The sequence below is a fragment of the Hyperolius riggenbachi genome, chromosome 3 (genome assembly GCF_040937935.1).
Source record: "Hyperolius riggenbachi isolate aHypRig1 chromosome 3, aHypRig1.pri, whole genome shotgun sequence".
In the NCBI taxonomy this organism is placed as follows: domain Eukaryota; kingdom Metazoa; phylum Chordata; class Amphibia; order Anura; family Hyperoliidae; genus Hyperolius; species Hyperolius riggenbachi.
Genome location: NC_090648.1, coordinates 385,678,158 through 385,701,263, shown reverse-complemented (window position 1 = coordinate 385,701,263; position 23,106 = coordinate 385,678,158). Strand labels below are relative to the sequence as shown.

The window sequence follows — 23,106 nt, the reverse complement described above, 5'->3', positions numbered from 1 at the left end:
GTACTGGTAACAGGGTGTTTGATGAACACTAACACCTGGCTGATTGCCAACATCCATTACCCATTGCCAATATAATGTATATGCATCTTTGCTTAACAAGAAAGTTACGTGCTTTGATCAGATCAGTCAAAAGCTCCAACTTCCACCTAGAGATTTAAAGCCAGCAGGGCCGACTGCCCAAGGACCCAGAGCTGGCTGACAGGACCCCCCCTCCGGTCTCCCCAAAGAGAATACTGGTCCCCCCTTCTGCAGAGTATGTACAGTAGTGATGGGCCGAACCGTTCGCCTGGCGAACCTCTCTGGGCCTCTTACTACTTCCGGGTTGCAATGACCCGGAGTAGTACGCCTGCGCTGCCCGGCGGAGCGCGTCCTAGATCGCGCTCCTGTTGCCGGGCCCTCTCTGCACATGAGCGTGATGTCACTCATGACGTCACACACATGCGCAGAGAGTGCCCGGCAACAGGAGCGCGATCTAGGACGCGCTTCGCCGGGCAGCGCAGGCGTACTTCTCCGGGTCAGAGCGACCCGGAAGTAGTAAAACCCCCATGGATTTAGAGATGTTCGCTGGCGAACGGTCCGGGAACCATTCGCCACATCTCTAATGTACAGTAGATACAGTACATGCTGCTGGATTACAAAGAAGTGACCGGACAGCCGACCCATGCAGCCCTCTATGCTCATTGGACAGCCAACCAGAGAGACCACCCATCCAGCCCTCTATGCACGGGGGGAAGGTGACCGGACAGCCCACCCATCTAGCTCTCTTTGTCCCAGGGACAGTGACTTTACAGCCCTCTCTGTGCCCTGACTTCCCCCGCCATCAAGCTGGCCCTCTCTGTGCCCTGACACTCCCACCATCCACCTGGCTCTCTCTATGCCCTGACTCTCCTGACATCCACCTGGCTCTCTCTATGCCCTTACCCTCCTGCCATCCACCTGGCTCTCTCTGTGCCCTGACCCTCCTGCCATCCACCTGGCTCTCTCTATGCCCTGACCCTCCTGCCATCCACCTGGCTCTCTCTATGCCCTGACTCTTCCACCATCCACCTGGCTGTCTCTGTGCCCTGAGGGCCCTTTTACACTTAATAAGTTGGTATGCTTTAGTATGCATTAGTTTTTTCCATAGCAGTGCATTGTGAAAAAGCTTTTAGTTAAAACACATATAGTGGGAACTGTGCCATAGGAAAACATGGGCATTACTTTGAAAATCAATATTCTTTCTGTCTTAACTGAGAGCAACTGATTAAGTGTTGAAGGGGCCTGACTCTCCCGCCATCCAACTGGCCATCTCTGTGCCCTGACTCTCCCACCATCTACCTGGCCCTCTCTGTTCCATGGCTCTCCTGCCATACACCTGGCTCTCTCTGAGTCCTGACCCTCCTTCCACCCATCTGTTTCTCTCTGTGAGCACTCAGTGGGGTTCCACTTAGAGAAACCCTAGGGTGCAGATGCAGAGAGAGTGATGTCACTGTGATCTCCCTGAAGAATTAAAACTGAGTTGCCTGGCAGGTGAGAGTGAGACCAGGGGTTGGGGCAGGGTGGGTGAGGAGAGAGACATAGATAACAAGACTTGGGGGCATTGGGTAGCAATAGGGGTTTCAGAGGTAGCGGCCTCATCAGGGCCCCTGGACCAGAGAGGCCCATTAGGGGCCCTCCTTAATACATTAAATTATCTTTTAATTGGTGCTATGCTCAGGGCCGGATTTGTACTTTCCAGTGCCCTAGGCCTGCAGTCACCAAGTGCCCCCCCCCCCCCCAAAAAAAATATATATTTTGTCCAACACTCTGACTAGCAATCACTGGTTTGAATGGGCTCATTTCAGTTGTGCTGCTCTGCCCCCCAGTCAGCAAATATTTCCTGTAATTTGCGCTCCTGCCCGAATTTGCACAGCAGCCGATAGTGTTCTGGGCATGCATACTTGAGAAATGACGCTGATGTATGACCGGTACTTGTCAAGAATGCATAACACTATACTGGCGTTGGTTGCTGTGCACATCTGAGCAGGAGTGAGAAATTACAGGGAGCGCGAGTGGCCAGAGCATACGCTGCTTCTTTGTCCTCTGTGCAACTGGCTGCAGTCGGAGCCACAAACAGGTGGCAGGGCAGTGCAATGGAGAGAAGCCCATCCAATACAGAGAACAGGTAAGTAGCAAACATCCTGTCAAGACCCACTTTGGATGTTCTGTTGTAATTGGAGTGGACCTGAACTCAAAACTTCCTCTCTGCTCTAAAAGATATGCAACAACTTAACCTTTAAAGAAAAACATTTATTTGTTACCTCTGATACAAATCCTGCAATAAATCTGCAGTGTGTCTACTTCCTGCTTTTATGGAAGCAGACGTATTGCTAACATCCTTTGCTTTCAAATGAGCTTAGATGTTGTGGCAGTCAGGTGACACATTGTAGAGATAAATTACAATTTGTGATTAGACACAGAGGAGGGGGAATTAGACAGGCTCTCTACATACGTACATTTCTCTGTTTTCCTTCAGTCCTGTGCAAGAGTTCAGCTCCACTTTAAAGCATCTAAATTACATTTATTTATATTTACTGAAAAATCTATGCATCTCTTTTGAATGTTGAATGTACATATGGTGGTGTGCTGAGTGCTCTAACATATTGACAGTATACAGCAACAAAGTATGAAGAAGGCTTATTAGCAGAAAGCTTTCTCTTTTTCTTTTAAGCAATTAAATGGTATCATCCTGATTCAAAACTTTCTGATTTCGCTGATGGCTAAGATGGTACAATGCTCTACTGCTACAGGAAAGCAGAAGGATTCCAAACCAAACACGCTAGCTTAGAGGTAGTAACAGCTCAGGTGTCCTTTAAAGTCACTGTTTAGCAATGAAAGGGAAGCAAGCAGTTCTCATAGATGGTAGGAGATGAAGGAAAGAAATAAGCCAGGAAAGAGTTAACTGAATCAGACTAGAGTTGGGCCGAACGGTTCGCCGGCGAACGTGGTTCGCGCGAACTTAGGTGGTTCGCGTGCGGGTGCCGCACGCGAACGTTTTGCGGAAGAAGTTCGGTTCGCCCCATAATGCACCTGAGGGTCGACTTTGACCCTCTACATCACAGTCAGCAGGCCCAGTGTAGCCAATTAGGCTACACTAGCCCCTGGAGCCCCACCCCCCCTTATATAAGGCAGGCAGCGGCGGCCATTACGGCCACTCGTGTGCCTGCATTAGAGAGAGTAGGGCGAGCTGCTGTCTGTCTCTAGGGAAAGATTAGTTAGGCTTAGCTTTTCCTGGCTGCATACCTGTTCTGTTCAGTGAGCCCTCAGCCCACTGCATACCTGTACTGTGATCCTGCCACTGCATACCTGTTCTGTGATCCTGCCACTGCATACCTATTCAGTGATCCTGCCACTGCATACCTGTTCAGTGATCCTGCCACTGCATACCTGTTCTGTGAACCCGCCACTGTATACCTGTTCTGTTCAGTGGACCCGCCACTGTATACCTGTTCAGTGATCCTGCCACTGCATACCTGTTCAGTGATCCTGCCACTGCATACCTGTTCAGTGATCCTGCCACTGCATACCTGTTCAGTGATCCTGCCACTGTATACCTGTTCTGTGAACCCGCCACTGTATACCTGTTCTGTTCAGTGGACCCGTCACTGTATACCTGTTTAGTGAACACGCCACTGCATACCTGTTGTGTTCAGTGAACCTGTCACTGCATACCTGTTGTGTTCAGTGAACCTGTCACTGCATACCTGTTCTGTGAACCCGCCACTGTATACCTGTTCTGTTCAGTGGACCCGCCACTGTATACCTGTTCTGTGAATCCGCCACTGTATACCTGTTCTGTTCAGTGGACCCGCCACTGTATACCTGTTCTGTTCAGTGAACAGTTTGGTGTGTCAGTGTGAAGCAGTACCTTAATTACACTACCTGATTGATGTATACACATGCAAGATGTTTTAAAGCACTTTAGGCCTGTCATTTAGCATTCAATGTGATTTCTGCCCTTAAAACGCTGCTTTGCGTCAAATCCAGATTTTTCCCGGGGACTTTTGGCATCTATCCCACTCCGCCATGCCCCCCTCCAGGTGTTAGACCCCTTGAAACATCTTTTCCATCACTTTTGTGGCCAGCATAATTTTTTTTTTTTCAAAGTTCGCATCCCCATTGAAGTCTATTGCGGTTCGCGAACTTTTACGCGAACCGAACCTTCCGCGAAAGTTCGCGAACCCGGTTCGCGAACCTAAAATCGGAGGTTCGGCCCAACTCTAAATCAGACAAGCCATCACTGCTAGCTAGGGAAAAAAAAGAGTCATAAATTAGGATTAGTTAAAGTAATTTACAACTGCTGGGTCAGTGTCAAAGCTGTAAAAGAGGTGAAGAAACTAGCAGACCTCACTGATGTTTGGGAATGCCTGCATTAAAACTCAGCGTAACTTAGTTCTATCTGCTTTGTAATGTAAATCCCTGGTATTTCTCACATCATCTGTTTGTCTATCATACAGAGGAATGGTGACAGTTATGATTGATCCTGATTGTTATAACACATCAGGAAATGTGAGAGAGAGAAGCAGGGATTGGGGAACTCTGGAATTCAGCAGAGCAGGGCGCTGCCTGGCTGCGCTGCGGGACCAGAAGAGATGATTTACTTTGACATATGACCTCTTCTCTCTTCAAGTCATGCCGCCCTTCTTATCTTATCTGATTTTATCGCCCTAGGCCGTGGCCCTTCTGGCCTTTCCAGAAATCCGGCCATGGCTATGATGGTAACGAACACCTCTATATTTGCATTGAATAGAAGTAATCCTTAAATAACTGTTTCCTTAATCTTATTACACCTTTCTGACACTGAAACTGTCCTTGTTAGGTTTTGGGGCTTCATATCAATAGAGTGCTTGGGGCCCCATGTAAAACTCGCACATGGGCCCCAAGCTCCTCAGCTACACCACTGCCTGGGGTGGTGATCAGGCTAGGATACTGTTGATGATAGTGGGCCTTGGGCAGTAAAAAGTACAAATGTGGACCTGCTGACAGGATCAGTGGCAATGGTAAGTGACAGAGATTTGTGTGATGGGAGCATTGCATGGATTGTGAAACATTGTCAGGGTGCTGGTTAAGAGGAAAAGAGGTTATTGTTTGTGACATCGTAGAATACAGTGTAACCAGAGTAGTGTCCATACACATACAATCCAATCTGGACTCAACCCTTCATCGAAGAAATTTTCAGTAATTTATTTAATCAATACGCGGTGATACATCAAAAACAGGTGATCACAACGTTTCAGGCTGCATGCCCTTTGGTCAGGGTGTGACACAGTAGCATGGCGCTGGAGAATGCTGTGTGAGGCGTGCTGTGGTCCAGGAGTGTGAAACTGTAGAGTCGTGTGTCAAAGGAGCAGTTGTAACTGTGTAGCATTTATAGATTGCCCAAAAAAAAGCAGAAGTCACAGCATGGGGCACTGTAGAATGCTGTGTGACAGGAGCAATACTCAGAATGTATGACATGATTAACCACTGTGTAATAAGATTTATGTCTAAAAAAAAATCTTTATTTTATTTATTTTTTTGCTCTCCATCAACAGGACAGCATTTAATAATTTCCTAGTGTGCTTTATACATAAAACATATTTTTCAGCAATATGTGAAAAGTAGATTTATAATCAGAAAATAAATATAAATGCTTTTTCTTGAAAGCGGATGTAGTAATAGTGGCAGGAGGGGCCCTGGGCTGGTAAGGAGTGATGTCATGTGAGGAGGGCTCTGTGTGGTCCTGATGAGGCCGATCGCTTTCCTCCGGCATCCTCTCGCTTCTATCCCCTCTCCTCCCCGGGAACATCTGCTTCTTTTCCGGTGCCTTCTCTATTGTCTCTTTGATGACATAGCACCACAATAATGCCTGAGAGGAGAAGAGTCTCCATAATCCTTCCCATTCTCTATCTTCTGCTCTACAGTGTTCAGGTGAGACAAGGCCTCTCCATCCTTCCATCTATGAATATCAGCTGAATAATTTGTGTGACAGGAATATTACTGATACAGTGTGTAAGGGTGACATTACTGGTATAGCATGTGTGTATGTGTAAAAAGGACGTTACTGATACAGTGTGTGTGTGTGTGTTTGAGTCCGTGCCAGCAGAAATATAATTGTTTGTTTCTACGGAGCATTACTACTGTAACACAGGCACGGACTCACTAGGGGGGAAGGGGTGAGATTTCCCTTCAGGCTGCCTCTCATTTAATGATTTAGAGCCAGAGCAGTGCCTGGTGCATTCATGTTTTTGTATAAAGCAATGTGAACCACTAGGCTGGCTGAGAGAAATAAAATGACAATTACAGAGCAATTAAAGGGTGGGCAAGCTGGTAAATGTACATAGCATGATGCAGAGCAGAGGCTTGACTTGCCTCCAGGGTCCACAGAAAAAAAAATCTGTCTCCTCTCTCACCATTGTTGTAATGACTGCACAAGCACAGCTAGATAAGGTATTGGACAGGCTGAAAAGTTTTTGACAGTCCCTAGACTCCAGGAGGGCTGCCTGCAGACTTGTACGAGAGACTGACAGGGACAGGAGTCATATAATATTACAATGATGTCCTGTCTGTGATCTGGATTTCATGTGGAGGCAATACGGGTAAGCTCCCTGCTCCATCTCAGGCTATTCTCAGTCTCTATCCACTCCTACTCTCTCCCTCATTCACCTTTGTTCCCCACTTCCCTGAGTGCTGGATGTCTGTGTCTTCTTGTCATGCAGAAAAGCTAAATAAAAGTGCAATCCTGGTGAGGCAAAAATCTTCTTCCCTCTTTCAGATTTTCTACCCTCTCTTCACTGCCTCTCCCCTTTTCTCTCCTCTGTTATTACTCTCTACTTTGCCCCTAGCCCCATCTTACCCTCACAGTTAAATCACCCCAATCTTGCTATTAGGAACCCTAACCTAAAGCTGGCGATACATGCATCTATTATTTCCGACAAATTCTTTTACTATGATCATATCTGCTGGTTATCAACCAGCCACATTGATCGTAATTTAAAAATTTCTATCAAACGGTAAATTTGGGTCATTTGGACACAGCGTGGAGTGGTGGTAGATTGACGGCCCGTAGCATTGCACTATATCGAACTGTGCAAAGCTGTAGTTCAAATCTGTGTGCAGTGTATGGGGAGAATTTATCCATCTCTGATCAGATTAAAGGTGGACACTAACAGTCCAATTTCTAGAGAAAAATCGTTTGAGCGATCAGATAATTCTGATCAGATGTAATCGGCTTGGTTGCAAATAATCTCTGTTATTGGGCACAATGAATTACGAATCTGATTGGATTTTCGTTGACCCAAAATTTGGATTTTCTTGTTGGTTTTGATAGATAGGAAGTAAGGATTGGTTCGGTGATGCTGTAGTGAATGATGTATTATGATATTTCACTTCCGATCAGAATTATCTGATTGCTCGAATGATTTTTCATTAGAAATTAGATCGTTAGTGGGCACCTTAAAGGGGCACTATGGTGAAAAATCATAAAATTTAAAATATGTGCAAACAGACAATTAAGTACGTTTTTTCCAGAGTAAAAACGAAATGACTTTTCTCCTATGTTTCTCCTATGTTGCCGTCACTTACAGTAGGTAGTAGAAATCTTACAGAACCGACAGGTTTTGGACTAGTCCATCTCTTCATAGGGGATTCTTTTCTTCTTTCTTTTATTCTTTATAAAGATATTCCCTAAAAAGGATTTAAACAATGATGCTGGCCAGCTTCCCTGCTAGCTGCACAGTTTTTTGGCAGTTGGACAGAGCAACTGCAATTCACTAAGTGCTTTTGAAAATAAATAAACTCCTGAGAATCCCCCATGAAGAGATGGACTAGTCCAAAACCTGTCGCTTCTGTCAGCTTTCTACTACTTACTATAAGTGACAGCAACATAGGAGAAAAATAATGTATGGCTCATTTTACTCTGGGAAAAACTTACTTCTTATTTGTAAATGTTTGCACATATCTTAAATTTTAAACATTTTTTTGCCATAGTGCCCCTTTAACCACTTGAGGACCGTGGGCTTTACCCCCCTTAAGGACCGGCCACTTTTTTTCCATTCAGACCACTGCAGCTTTGACGGTTTATTGCTCGCTCATACAACCTACCACCTAAATGAATTTTGGCTCCTTTTCTTGTCACTAATAAAGCTTTCTTTTGGTGCTATTTGATTGCTCCTGCGATTTTTACTTTTTATTATATTCATCAAAAAAGACATGAATTTTGGCAACAAAATGATTTTTTTAACTTTCTGTGCTGACATTTTTCAAATAAAGTAAAATTTCTGTATACATGCAGCGCGAAAAATGTGGACAAACATGTTTTTGATTAAAAAAAAACATTCAGTGTATATTTATTGGTTTGGGTAAAAGTTATAGCGTTTACAAACTATGGTACAAAAAGTGAATTTTCCCATTTTCAAGCATCTATGACTTTTCTGACCACCTGACATGTTTCATGAGGGGCTAGAATTCCAGGATAGTATAATTACCCCCCAAATGACCCCATTTTGGAAAGAAGACATCCCAAAGTATTCACTGAGAGGCATAGTGAGTTCATAGAAGATATTAATTTTTGTCACAAGTAAGTGGAAAATGACACTTTGTGACAAAAAAAAAAAAAAAGGTTCCATTTCTTCTAACTTGCGACAAAAAAAAAACGAAATCTGCCACGGACTCACCATGCCCCTCTCTGAGTACCTTGAAGTGTCTACTTTCCAAAATGGGGTCATTTGTGGGGTGTGTTTACTGTCCTCACATTTTGGGGGGTGCTAATTTGTAAGCACCCATGTAAAGCCTAAAGGTGCTCATTGGACTTTAGGCCCCTTAGCGCAGTTAGGCTGCAAAAAAGTGCCAATCATGTGGTATCGCCGTACTCGGGAGAAGTAGTATAATGTGTTTTGGGGTGTATTTTTACACATACCCATGCTGGGTGGGAAAAATACCTCTGTAAATGACAATTGTTTGATTTTTTTTACACACAATTGTCCATTTACAGAGAGATTTCTCCCACCCAGCATGGGTATGTGTAAAAATACACCCCAAAACACATTATACTACTTCTCCTGAGTACGGCGATACCACATGTGTGACACTTTTTTGCAGCCTAGGTGCGCTAAGGGGCCCAACGTCCTAATCACAGGTCATTTTGAGGCATTTGTTTTCTAGACTACTCCTCACGGTTTAGGGCCCCTAAAATGCCAGGACAGTATAGGAACCCCACAAGTGACCCCATTTTAGAAAGAAGACACCCCAAGGTATTCCGTTAGGTGTATGGCGAGTTCATAGAAGATTTTATTTTTTGTCACACGTTAGTGAAAAATGACACTTTGTGAAAAAAAAAAATCAATTTCCGCTAACTTTTGACAAAAAATAAAATCTTCTATGAACTCGTCATACACCTAACAGAATACATTGGGGTGTCTTTTTTCTAAAATGGGGTCAGTTTCTGGGGTTCCTATACCGCCCTGGCATTTTACGGGCCCAAAACCGTGAGTAGTCTGGAAACCAAATGTCTCAAAATGACTGTTCAGGGGTATAAGCATCTGCAAATTTTGATGACAGGTGGTCTATGAGGGGGCGAATTTTGTGGAACCGGTCATATGCAGGGTGGCCTTTTAGATGACAGGTTGTATTGGGCCTGATCTGATGGATAGGAGTGCTAGGGGGGGTGACAGGAGGTGATTGATGGGTGTCTCAGGGGGTGGTTAGAGGGAAAAATAGATGCAACCAATGCACTGGGGAGGTGATCGGAAGGGGGTCTGAGGGGGATCTGAGGGTTTGGCCGAGTGATCAGGAGCCCACACGGGGCAAAATAGGGCCTGATCTGATGGGTAGGTGTGCTAGGGAGTGACAGGAGGTGATTGATGGGTGTCTCAAGGTGTGATTAGAGGGGGGAATAGATGCAAGCAATGCACTGGCGAGGTGATCAGGGCTGGGGCCTGAGTGCATTCTGAGGGTGTGGGCGGGTGATTGAGTGCCCTAGGGGCAGATAGGGGTCTAATCTGATAGGTAGCAGTGACAGGGGGTGATTGATGGGTAATTAGTGGGTGTTTAGGGTAGAGAACAGATATAAACACTGCACTTGGGAGGTGATCTGACGTCGGATCTGCGGGCAAACTATTGGTGTGGGTGGGTGATCAGATTACCCGCAAGGGGCAGGTTAGGGGCTGATTGATAAGTGGCAGTGACAGGGGGTGATTGATGGGTGGCAGTGCCAGGGGGTGATTGATGGGTGGCAGTGACAGGGGGTGATTGATGGGTGATTGACAGGTGATTGACAGGTGATCAGTGGGTTATTACAGGGAAGAACAGATGTAACTAATGCACTGGTGAATTGATAAGGGGGGGTCTGAGGGCAATCTGAGCGTGTAGGTGGGTGATTGGGTGCCCGCAAGGGGCAGATTAGGGTCTGATCTGATGGGTAACAGTGACAGGTGGTGATAGGGGGTGATTGATGGGTAATTAGTGGGTGTTTAGAGGAGACAATAGATGTAAACACTGCGCTTGGGTGGTGATCTGATGTCGGGTCTGCGGGCGATCTATTGGTGTGGGTGGGTGATCAGATTGCCCGCAAGGGGCAGGTTAGGTGCTGATTGATGGGTGGCAGTAACAGGGGGTGATTGATGGGTGGCAGTGACAGGGGGTGATTGACAGGTGATCAGTGGGTTATTACAGGGAAGAACAGATGTAAATATTGCACTGGCGAATTGATAAGGGGGGGTCTGAGGGCAATCTAAGCGTGTAGGCAGGTGATTGGGTGCCCGCAAGGGGCAGATTAGGGTCTGATCTGATGGGTAACAGTGACAGGTGGTGATAGGGGTGATTGATGGGTGATTGATGGGTAATTAGTAGGTGTTTAGAGGAGAGAATAGATGTAAACACTGCGTTTGGGTGGTGATCTGATGTCGGATCTGCGGGCGATCTTATAGTGTGGGTGGGTGATCAGATTGCCCGCAAGGGGCAGGTTAGGGGCTGATTGATGGGTGGCAGTGACAGGGGGTGATTGATGGGTGATTGACAGGTGATTGACAGGTGATTGATAGGTGATTGACAGGTGATCAGGGGGGATAGATGCATGCAGTACACAGGGGGGGGGGGTCTGGGGAGAATCTGAGGGGTGGGGGGTGATCAGGAGGGGGCAGTGGGCGGGGGGGGGGGATAAAAAAAATAGCGTTGACAGATAGTGACAGGGAGTGATTGATGGGTGATTAGGGGGTGTTTAGGGTAGAGAACAGATATAAACACTGCACTTGGGAGGTGATCTGACGTCGGATCTGCGGGCAAACTATTGGTGTGGGTGGGTGATCAGATTGCCCGCAAGGGGCAGGTTAGGGGCTGATTGATGAGTGGCAGTGACAGGTGGTGATTGATGGGTGGCAGTGCCAGGGGGTGATTGATGGGTGGCAGTGACAGGGGGTGATTGATGGGTGATTGACAGGTTATCAGTGGGTTATTACAGGGAAGAACAGATGTAAATATTGCACTGGCGAATTGATAAGGGGGGGTCTGAGGGCAATCTAAGCGTGTAGGCGGGTGATTGGGTGCCCGCAAGGGGCAGATTAGGGTCTGATCTGATGGGTAACAGTGACAGGTGGTGATAGGGGTGATTGATGGGTGATTGATGGGTAATTAGTGGGTGTTTAGAGGAGAGAATAGATGTAAACACTGCGTTTGGGTGGTGATCTGATGTCGGATCTGCGGGCGATCTTATAGTGTGGGTGGGTGATCAGATTGCCCGCAAGGGGCAGGTTAGGGGCTGATTGATGGGTGGCAGTGACAGGGGGTGATTGATGGATGATTGACAGGTGATTGACAGGTGATTGATAGGTGATTGACAGGTGATCAGGGGGGATAGATGCATACAGTACACAGGGGGGGGGGGGGGGGTCTGGGGAGAATCTGAGGGGTGGGGGGTGATCAGGAGGGGGCAGTGGGCGGGGGGGGGGATAAAAAAAATAGCGTTGACAGATAGTGACAGGGAGTGATTGATGGGTGATTAGGTGGTGTTTAGGGTAGAGAACAGATATAAACACTGCACTTGGGAGGTGATCTGACGTCGGATCTGCGGGCAAACTATTGGTGTGGGTGGGTGATCAGATTGCCCGCAAGGGGCAGGTTAGGGGCTGATTGATGAGTGGCAGTGACAGGGGGTGATTGATGGGTGGCAGTGCCAGGGGGTGATTGATGGGTGGCAGTGACAGGGGGTGATTGATGGGTGATTGACAGGCGATTGACAGGTGATCAGTGGGTTATTACAGGGAAGAACAGATGTAACTAATGCACTGGCGAATTGATAAGGGGGGGTCTGAGGGCAATCTGAGCATGTAGGCGGGTGATTGGGTGCCTGCAAGGGGCAGATTAGGGACTGATCTGATGGGTAACAGTGACAGGTGGTGATAGGGGGTGATTGATGGGTAATTAGTGGGTGTTTAGAGGAGAGAATAGATGTAAACACTGCGTTTGGGTGGTGATCTGATGTCGGATCTGCGGGCGATCTATTGGTGTGGGTGGGTGATCAGATTGCCCGCAAGGGGCAGGTTAGGGGCTGATTGATGGGTGGCAGTGACAGGGGGTGATTGATGGGTGGCAGTGACAGGGGGTGATTGATGGGTGATTGACAGGTGATTGACAGGTGATCAGTGGGTTATTACAGGGAAGAACAGATGTAAATATTGCACTGGCGAATTGATAAGGGGGGGTCTGAGGGCAATCTAAGCGTGTAGGCGGGTGATTGGGTGCCCGCAAGGGGCAGATTAGGGTCTGATCTGATGGGTAACAGTGACAGGTGGTGATAGGGGTGATTGATGGGTGATTGATGGGTAATTAGTGGGTGTTTAGAGGAGAGAATAGATGTAAACACTGCGCTTGGGTGGTGATCTGATGTCGATCTGCGGGCGATCTATTGGTGTGGGTGGGTGATCAGATTGCCCGCAAGGGGCAGGTTAGGGGCTGATTGATGGGTGGCAGTGACAGGGGGTGATTGATGGGTGGCAGTGACAGGGGGTGATTGATGGGTGATTGACAGGTGATCAGTGGGTTATTACAGGGAAGAACAGATGTAAATATTGCACTGGCGAATTGATAAGGGGGGGTCTGAGGGCAATCTAAGCGTGTAGGCGGGTGATTGGGTGCCCGCAAGGGGCAGATTAGGGTCTGATCTGATGGGGTAACAGTGACAGGTGGTGATAGGGGTGATTGATGGGTGATTGATGGGTAATTAGTGGGTGTTTAGAGGAGAGAATAGATGTAAACACTGCGTTTTGGTGGTGATCTGATGTCGGATCTGCGGGCGATCTTATGGTGTGGGTGGGTGATCAGATTGCCCGCAAGGGGCAGGTTAGGGGCTGATTGATTGATGGGTGGCAGTGACAGGGGGTGATTGATGGGTGATTGACAGGTGATTGACAGGTGATCAGGGGGGATAGATACATACAGTACACAGGGGGGGGGGGTCTGGGGGGGGGGTCTGGGGAGAATCTGAGGGGTGGGGGGGTGATCAGGAGGGGGCAGTGGGCAGGGGGGGGATAAAAAAAATAGCGTTGACAGATAGTGACAGGGAGTGATTGATGGGTGATTAGGGGGGTGATTGGGTGCAAACACTGGGGGGTGGGCAGAGGGGGTCTGAGGGGTGCTGTGGGCGATCTGGGGCAGGGGGGGGGAGAAATCAGTGTGCTTGGGTGCGACATAGGGTGGCTGCAGCCTGCCCTGGTGGTCCCTCGGACCCTGGGACCACCAGGGCAGGAGGCAGCCTGTATAATACACTTTGTAAACATTACAAAGTGTATTATACACTTTGTATGCGGCGATCGCTCCGCCCATGCCCTTACAAGGACCGCCGCCTCTGTGGGTGAGCTGGTCCTTAAGGGCTCCACTTCCGGCCGCCCCTGTGCGTTAGGCGGTCGGGAAGTGGTTAAGATAAGAGAGGGATTGATATATTATTTGCTACATGGGGCAAAAATCTGTACATGTATGGCCACCTTACTACTTTCCCTTAATGTTATCCCTATTACCATAATCCTAACCCCTAAGCTTAAATTGTCCAAGTATTGATTTCCCCTAACCTTCTCCATGTTAGATACTTTTGCCAAACGTCCTAACTCCTTTACCTAACTCCTTCCCACATAAATGCCGAAGCCTGATCCCCTGATTTCTCAGTATTCTTAAAACATTCCTTTCCCATAACATATAGTCCTATCTGTCACGGACGGTTTTGCTGCCGCAGAAGGCGTCCTTGACCTGCACGTGAAAAAATGCGATGGCAATCGATTTTTTGCACCGATTGCGATTAACGATAGAATCTGGATGGAAGTTGTAGGGGCTGCCTGGCAGCCCAGCCTGAGGTCTCTCCCTCTCACAGCAGCTGAAAAGCAACCTAAGTGTAGGATGCCTGTGAATTGTTAATTAGCTAGGAACAAAGGCTTGCCTGACCTAAAGTGATATTATTATTGATTATGTATTGTACTGTGGAAAATGTCAGCACTATGTAAATAATAATAAAAATAATAATAAGTATCGTTATATATTGTGTGATTCTCTGTACCGTGACAGTACTGGTACAATGTGTGTGCCTGTGTAAGGGGACATTACTTGTATATTTCATGTGTGTATTTGTGTAAAACAGGGACAAATTTATCATAAGGCACTGTAGGCACGTGCCTACAGGCGCCTGATGATGGAAAGGCGATTAATTCCCTTCCCCTAGTGCCTTCCTCCCTCCTTCCCTACATAGACACCTGATGAGAGTATAAATGAGAGGTTACTCACCCTGCTCTAGGCATTCCACTGATGAGATCCCCTCCTTTAGTCAAAGGCACCTCTAGCTACTTAATACTAACGTTCCTTTGGCTACCTAATACTTGGGGAGGCACCTCTAGCTACTTAATATTGAGAGCACTTCTGGCTACCTAATACCAAGGGGCACCTGTAGCTGCCTATGACCGGCAAGGGAAATAAGGGTGTATTGACAGCTGGGACAGCCAGCATGCTTGTGGTGCAGTTTGGCAGGGGTTAGGTTCATGTAGGGCTAAGTCTAAGGTCGGTGCCAGGACATTTGTGCCTACAGGCTCCTGTGAGGTAAATCCGGGCCTGGTGTAAAATGAATATACTTGTACACTGTATTGTATTACAGGTATATTATTTGTATAGTATGTGTATCTGTGTAAGGGGACCATTAAAAGTATAGAGTTTTGTGTATGTTTGTAAGTGGACATTGCGATAATTGTCCTCTCCGCTTCACCATGCACAATGATTTCCAGTACTCAGGACAATAATCTACTTACCAGCGGCCTGAGAAGGACAGTCACAGGACAGTGTTAGCCAATCTGCTAGTCCATGCCCACACACAAACCAATGTCTACCACCATGTGTTTTCTATAAAAACTCAGGCAGCAACCAGAATTGGTGGTTGTATCTACAGGTCTTACCATTTTTAAACAATGTTTTTTTTTGTCCGCTGATGTGCAGCTGCACAAAGTTTGCAAACACAGTAGTGATCAGAGCCTGAATACAATCTTTTTCAACTTGAAACATAGACAATTAATTACAGTAAAACAGATTTTAGAAGAGAGTTCTAAGCCAACCAACAACACATAGTACCAAACAAAGGAGAATAAGGCTACTTAAAGAGGAGGAGAAAAAAACACATATATCAGTAGCTAAATATTGCCGGTACTTACATTACATATGCATTTCACTGTCCACGTTTGGATTTCACAGAATTTTGATATAGTATTTGCAGAGAATGATGCTCCTGACAGCTCATGGCAGGTTCCATGTTTGTCTGTCTCCTGTGAAGCCAATTGTGATGTCATATCCTTCTTGCTTCCTGATGATTCCACTCACAAAAAAAGATCCAAATGGAAAACACTACTATGCAGTGAATATTAATTAGCCATGTGGCTAGGAACAATAGCGGACTCATGCAGTATACTGTAACGGAACATGTGCCCTGTGATTTTTCAGTGCTGTGAGTTTAGGCTGCTGTTACAAGCTGCTGTAACATGAGCCTGTAACGTCTCACTGTGAAAGCAGCCTTAGGGCGTGATAGGGAAATGAAGGGGATGACCCAAGGTAGTGCAGTGGGGAGAAGAGGCTGCCCCAGAATGCTTTGCAGTATCTGTTATGCGTCCTGCCGGCCTCCTTACGAGCTTGGGAATAACCAGCCTTGCTGTTCAGCACACATCAAAGTAAGAGAGATTTTTAACTTCAGTATTGCCTTTTTGGCTTCCTTCTAAACTGTTTAACACAGGAGAATAGAGGTTTAAATTAGCTTTTGCAGCCTGACAGTTACTCTTTAAATTACCCCTATTGCGAAAAAAAAAAAGAAATTCAAAAAAGAAATTCAAACATATATTTATAAGAAGAACATTTCTCCCAGATTAAAATTCACTATTTATTTTGCTGTCAATTACAGAAGGCAATAAAAATCTAAGGCCCCTTTCACATGGGCAGATGACAGCAGGGGAATTCACTGCTCTCCTGCACCAGCCAGGCGCTTGTTAGCAGTGGCGTAGCAATGGGGTTGCAGAGGTTGCGACCGCATCGGGGCCCTTGCGGGACAGATGAAAATGGCGCACAGCGCCGACAGTATAAAAATGGCGCCGCATTTAATTATATTGTAAAAAAGTATTTAGCAGCATTAGTGTTTAAAAATGGTGCATGGTCTGCACCAATGCGTATCTGTAAAAAAATGACGCCAAAATGCTATTTTGCGTTTTATGTCATTAGTAAAATATCGGTAGAGTTTACCGATAATGTACAGAACAGCGGAACTCAAAACTAGCAGCTGCGGCAGGACTTGAGTTTCCATCTCTCTGTGGCTAACATCATTATACTGGCTGTGGTGAGGTCCCAGGGAGCAGGCAGACTTTGTACAATGAGGATCGGCTCAGGCAAGTGCCTGTAGCCATGATGATCACAGAAGCAGAACTGTGTGCGATATTAGCTGCAGAGAGATGAACACTCAGGTAAAGTCCTGCCGCAGCTGCTAGTTTCATGTTCCGCTGTTTAGTAAAATAATAGTAAATTCTACCGATATTTTACTATAGCATATCGATGTGAACTGACTGTACCCGTGCCCTTGGGCCAGAAGGGCCCCGAGGAGCCCTCCTTCAACTGCAGTATTTGCTCTCTATTGGTCCTGAGCTGGTAATTATAACTTCTATAGATGCTTTAAATAGTGGTAATCAATAATAAACTGTTCCCCATCCCCCTCTTGCACCTAACATACTATGGTTGTCCTTGGCAGGTTTTTGTGTGCCGTATCAACTATGTATAGAGTGCTTGGGGGGGGGGAATGTAAAACTTGCACCAGGGCCCATAGCTCCTTAGCTACGCCACTGCTTGTTAGCACTCGCTGTACAGGTAGCCCCCCACAGAGTAAGATGTCACGGTCCGTTACCACCCATTACCAACAGGGGCGTAGCAATCAGTATAGCAACCATAGCGGTTGCTATGGGGCCCGCGGCAGCCCTACGTCACAGGGGGCCTGTGGCTCAGCAGAGGACTTTTTTTTTTTAATTCTTATAATGCCGGTCCGGTCCGGCAAGCTCATAGCGAACCAGAACTCATTGGAGTGTGTAAGGGACTACAATGGTCCAAGAAGCCCCCTTACTAAAATGTTATGGAAAACAAAAGTTAGCTTTCTTAAAACAGAAAGAATTTGCGATAATTCAGGTTGGAGTGAGTTTGAGATGTCTCCCAGGGCATCACTGCTGAATATATGCAAATTAACCATTGTTGTCCTTAGAAGCTAAACACACCTCCAGATCCACTGGAATGCAATGATGTGTCAGCTTGTTATTTGTACAGAGCCATAATAATCCAATGAGTTCTGGTTCGCCATGAGCTTGCTGGTTAGTCTGGACCTCTGGGTGTTTCAAGTCCTACTCCATAGAGCCAAATTAATCAATGCCATGCACTGATGAGGATCAACCAATCCGAAACAGTCTGTATGCATGTTGGATTATTATGGCTCTGTACAATTAACAAGCTGACACATCATTGCATTCCAGCGGATCTGGAGGTGCGTTTAGCTTCTAGGGACAACAATGGTTTGCATATATTCAGCAGTGATGCACTGGGAGACATCTCAAACTCACTCCAACCCAAATTATCGCAAATTTTTTCTGTTTTAAGAAAGCTAACTTTTGTTTCCCTCCAAGCAGACACACAGGGTTATTGGTGTAGTGCGTAAAATAAAAAATTCTATGCCTGTTCAAACCAACAGTTCTGTGTGTCTGTTTGGAGGAAGTAAGTCCCCCACTGTCTCCTTTGTATACGTTTTTAAGAATTTTAGTCCTTTTAATTCTTTTGGCAATTCTGTTTGCTCTTTAACCCCTTCCCGACCACCTAACGCCGAAAGGAGTCTGGAAGGTGGCTCCCCCAGGAGTCCTGGGTGGAGGAGATTAACGGGGATTGCGTGTGCATTCCTGCTTAAATGACGGAGCTGAGCTCCGTCAACAGTGTACCAGCGGTGATCGTGGCGATTTACAAAATCAGAAGCTCTCAGAAGGCATTTTTTGCTAGGAAAGTGTTTTATAGTTGTAATTTCCTATCAGTGAGGGTCATACTGTAGTCTGACCCAGTCCTGACTCAGACAGGAACTGCCACTTACGTACCTGATGTTTAACTCTTTCAGGCAGAGAAAGAAAAAAAGGAACACAGCATAGTTATTTGTGTGCTAGGCACTGTACATATATATGTCTATTGCATCATATCACATGTCACCTCAGGTATCCTTTAACTGTAGTGCAGTTTTAGAAATTCATGCTAAACTGCCGCTATTAAGTAGGATTTAAGACGTTTCTTATTATCATGCAGAAGAGTTCCCCCTGCTGGTTAGAACTGTTTAAGAAGAAAAAAACTGTCCATAATGCTTTGCTAAATCTGGCCCTGTATTCTGTCTACCAGATCATTAACCCCCCTGGTGGTAATCCCGAGCTGTGCTCGGGCAAGGATGCAGGAGCTGAAAGCGGTAAGCTCAGGCTAGCTAAAACTGCTGCTCCTAATGTTTGCCTGGGTTACTCCTCATTTGTCTCTAATCACAAGTTGTAATTTGATCTTTCCCCTGTGTCTCCTGACTGCCATGGCATAGATGGCAGATTAATCCAGACAGAAATGCACCGCCAGAGAGGTAACCTGAGACGGGGGAATTTAAAAAAATATTATTCATACATGGGGCTTCCTCAGCTTGCTCAGCCCAGCACTGCATCGCTGCTATGGCTCCACTCCCCGCCCTCCTTGCTACCTATACCGGAAAACCTACCTATGCCTAGCTACCTATACTGGGGTACCTATCTATGCCTGGCTACCTATACTGGGGCACCTACCCATGCTTGGCTACCTATACTGGGGCACCTACCCATGCTTGGCTACCTATACTGGGGCACCTACCTATGCCTGGCTACCTATACTAGGGCATCTACCTATGTCTAGCTACCTATACTGGGGTACCTACCTATGCCTGGTTACCTACCTATACTGGGGCACCTGCTATACCTGGCTACCTATACTGGGGTGCCTACCTATGCCTGGCTACCTATACTGGGGCACCTAGCCACCTACCTATGCCTAGCTACCTATACTGGGGCACCTACCTATGCCTAGCTATGTATACTGGAGCATGCACCTACCTATACTGGGATACTTTCCTATGCCTAGCTACCTATACTGGGACCCCTACCTATGCCTAGCTACCTATATTGGGAGACCACTGATGCCAAGCTAACTACTGGGGCACCTTCCTATGCCTAGCTGCCTATACTGGGGCACCCACCTATGCCTAGCTACATATATTGGGTGCGTACCTATGCTTAGCTACCTATACTGGGGCACCTACCTATGCCTAGCTACATATACTGAGGCATCTACCTACCTATACTGAGGCACCTACCTACCTATACTGGGACACCTACCTATGTCTAACTACCTGTACTGGGACACCTACCTATGCCTAACTACCTACTGGGGCACCTTCCTATGCCTAGCTGCATATACTGGGGCACCTACCTATGCCTACCTACTTATACTGTGGCACCTACGTATGTCTGGCTACCTATACTTGGGCACCTATGACTGACTGGCTAACTATACTGTGGAGCACCTATGCCTGGCTACCTATACTGGGTGCACCTATGCCTGTATACCTATTCTGGAGCCCCTCTGTCTGGCTACTTATACTAGGGCACCTATGCATGGCTACCTAGGCTAGGGAGAACAGAGGTGGCACAGGGGGACAAGAGACACATTGTATATATTTTGGGGGATATGCTGCCGCATTGTGTGTATATGGGGAGATACTGTGCCACTTTGTGTTTATTTTGAGGGATACACTGCCACATTATTTTCGAGGAAATGCCTCATTATGTGTATTTTGTGGAAACGCTGCAGTATTTTGTGAAAATGCTGCCCTATTATGTGTATTTTGTGGGAACGCTGCCACATTGTTTATTTTGTGGGGAACGCTGCCTCATTATGTGTTTTTTGGGGAACGTTGCTGCATTATGTTTATGTTGTGGGAACGCTGCCACATTATTAGTATTTTGGGGTAAACTGCTTATGATTATTATAATGTATTTACAGGATCTTCTCGAAAAATTAGCATACTGTGATAAAGTTCATTATTTTCTGTAATGTACTGATAAACATTAGACTTTCATATATTTTAGATTCAAATACACACAACTGAAGTAGTTCAAGCCTTTTATTGTTTTAATATTGATGATTTGGGCATACAGCTCATGAAAACCCAAAATTCCTATCTCAAAAAATAGGAGAAGTTCCAGAGAGATAGTAACGACTACACGTCTGGCTTTGTGTATGCGTGGCAAAAAGTCTCATTTGGTAGAGGCAGAAGGCCTCCTGTATCAAAACCAAAGAAACCTCGACATACATCTAAACGGGCACCTAGATCTGGTGGAGGTGATAATTCTACTGATGCCCCGATGTCGTCTGATGATAGCGCTGCTAGTGGCTCCCAACGAAAAAACGACGTGGTGGTAAGCGATTCAAGCGGAAACAACAACGACGGAGTACGCATGCCATCATCCAACAGGGTGAACTTGAGAGAACGAAAGAATCAGACCCTCCGTTAGTTGTAAATATATCCAGTTATCAACTGAATGACACGGAGTTACGAGTATTGAACCATGGCCTTGGATTTTGTCCAACCAATCCGCCTGACTTTTTCCTCATTGAACAAGAGTGTTTCCGTTTTTTACGCAACGTCAAACTTAAAGTTTTTTCCGCTAATAATTCCTTTTTGTCTAGACCTCGATCCTCTGAGGAGGGAACTTTTTCAGCTAGAGAATTTGGCCTGAGAAATAAAAGTTCTTTCTCTCCGCCAAGCAACCCTGCAATTGACATGTTCGCTTCAAGAATTCTGGAAGATATACAATCTCTGGAGCGCAATTTTCGTAGTGGACATTTACAATATAGGTCCAACATGAATCAATCTGACAAGATTGCTCTTCAGAGACTGCAGGCGAATTCTCACATCACTATAAGGGCGGCTGATAAGGGGGGAGCAGTGGTGGTCCTAGATACGAGCTACTATAAGGATGAAATTTCCTCTCAATTGAGTCAATCTGATGTCTATAAGAGACTAACTGGTGATCCTATTCACCATATACGCAGAAGAATACAGACTGCCTTAGATCAGGCCTATTCTAGAAATATCATAGATGAGGATATGCGTAGGTTTCTACTATGTGACCACCCTGCAACCCCCCAATTCTATACGCTACCGAAAATCCATAAGAACCTACTCCAGCCACCGGGGAGACCCATTGTGGCTGGGGTAGGTTAAATTTTTGTCCCTTTGGCCAAATTTTTGGATAAGTTATTGCAACCGTTTGTTGTATTATTAGATTCATATCTCAAGGATACAACCATGTTCCTTGATAAGTTGAAGTTGTTGAATGTCGGATCTTCTGATTTTTATTTGGTAACTCTTGATGTAGAAAGCCTCTACACCTCCATCCCACACGATGGGGGTGTAGAGGCTGTGGATTGGTTCTTACTTACCCAATCGGATCTCTCTGAGGGGCAGAGAAAATTTGCTATTTCTCTACTTAAGATTATATTGGAGGAAAACTATTTTGTCTTTGAGGGCGTATACTATCAACAGTGCAGGGGGACCGCCATGGGATCAAATGTGGCCCCCTCCTACGCAAACCTTTATATGGGCCTCTATGAGGAGGCATTTGTTTACACTCATGAATATTATCGTAGGCATGTTGTGTGCTGGTTACGATATATCGATGATATATTTTGCGTATGGAGGGGGCCCCAGGAGGCCCTGGCGGTCTTCCTTAATGATCTTCATGAGAGCTGTCCGAGTATCCGGTTGATGGCGCATGTGCACCCCGATCGTGTTGCCTTCTTGGACACTATGGTAATCCGTTCTGGAATGACATTCCAAACTGATCTATTTGTCAAACCAACTGACCGAAATTCTTTGCTGGAATTTACCAGCTTTCATCCTAAGTCTACCCGTGAACATATTCCGGGTGGCCAGTTGGGTAGAGTCAGGAGGATTGTCTCGAATCCTGCCGTCAGGGAGACCCGTATTGTGGAAATGAGGGATAAGTTTAGGCGTAGAGGTTATCCTGAATATACCTTAGATGAATTGCCTTCACGTAGGAAACGTTCTTCTGGGCCAAGACTCCCCTTTGTTTCCCGTTACAATACCTGCAGCAATCAGCTGGGGTCTATTGTGAGGAAACATTGGGGCCTCTTGAAAGAATCCTTTCCTCATATTGAGGAGTTCCGCTATCCGCCCCTTTTTTCATTTAAGCGGGCCCCTACAGTGAGGGATAAAATTAAATCTAGGCCTGTTATCCCTGCGGTGACCTCTAGAAGGGGCACTTTCCCGTGTTTAGGCTGCCATTTATGCAGCCACATTGTGAGGGGAGATACGTTCGCGCATCCATCCAGGTGTGAGAGGTTCTCTATACGGGGCCTCTACACCTGTGATTCTTCATATGTTGTATATTTGCTTAGATGCCCTTGTGGGTTGGTATATGTGGGTGAAACCACACAACGGCTGCGCGAACGTATCTCCTCTCACAAATCTGCTATTAGAACACTTAATATGGAACAAGCTGTTTCTCA

The 23,106-nt window shown here is 46.2% G+C and overlaps 2 protein-coding genes across 5 annotated transcripts in view; one reads left to right on the top strand and one right to left on the bottom strand.

Moving 5' to 3' along the window:
* LCP2 (lymphocyte cytosolic protein 2) overlaps positions 1-23,106 on the bottom strand; it is a 537,761-nt gene that overhangs the window by 497,258 nt on the left and 17,397 nt on the right. The window lies entirely within an intron of this gene.
* Positions 5,714-23,106, top strand: part of PTPRO (protein tyrosine phosphatase receptor type O) — a 203,120-nt gene continuing 185,727 nt past the window's right edge. For all 4 annotated transcript variants that reach the window (XM_068277393.1, XM_068277392.1, XM_068277391.1 and 1 more), the window contains exon 1: positions 5,714-5,928. In XM_068277393.1, the coding sequence (XP_068133494.1) occupies positions 5,863-5,928 (66 nt within the window). In that variant the 5' untranslated portion in view covers positions 5,714-5,862. The remainder of the gene's footprint in view (positions 5,929-23,106) is intronic.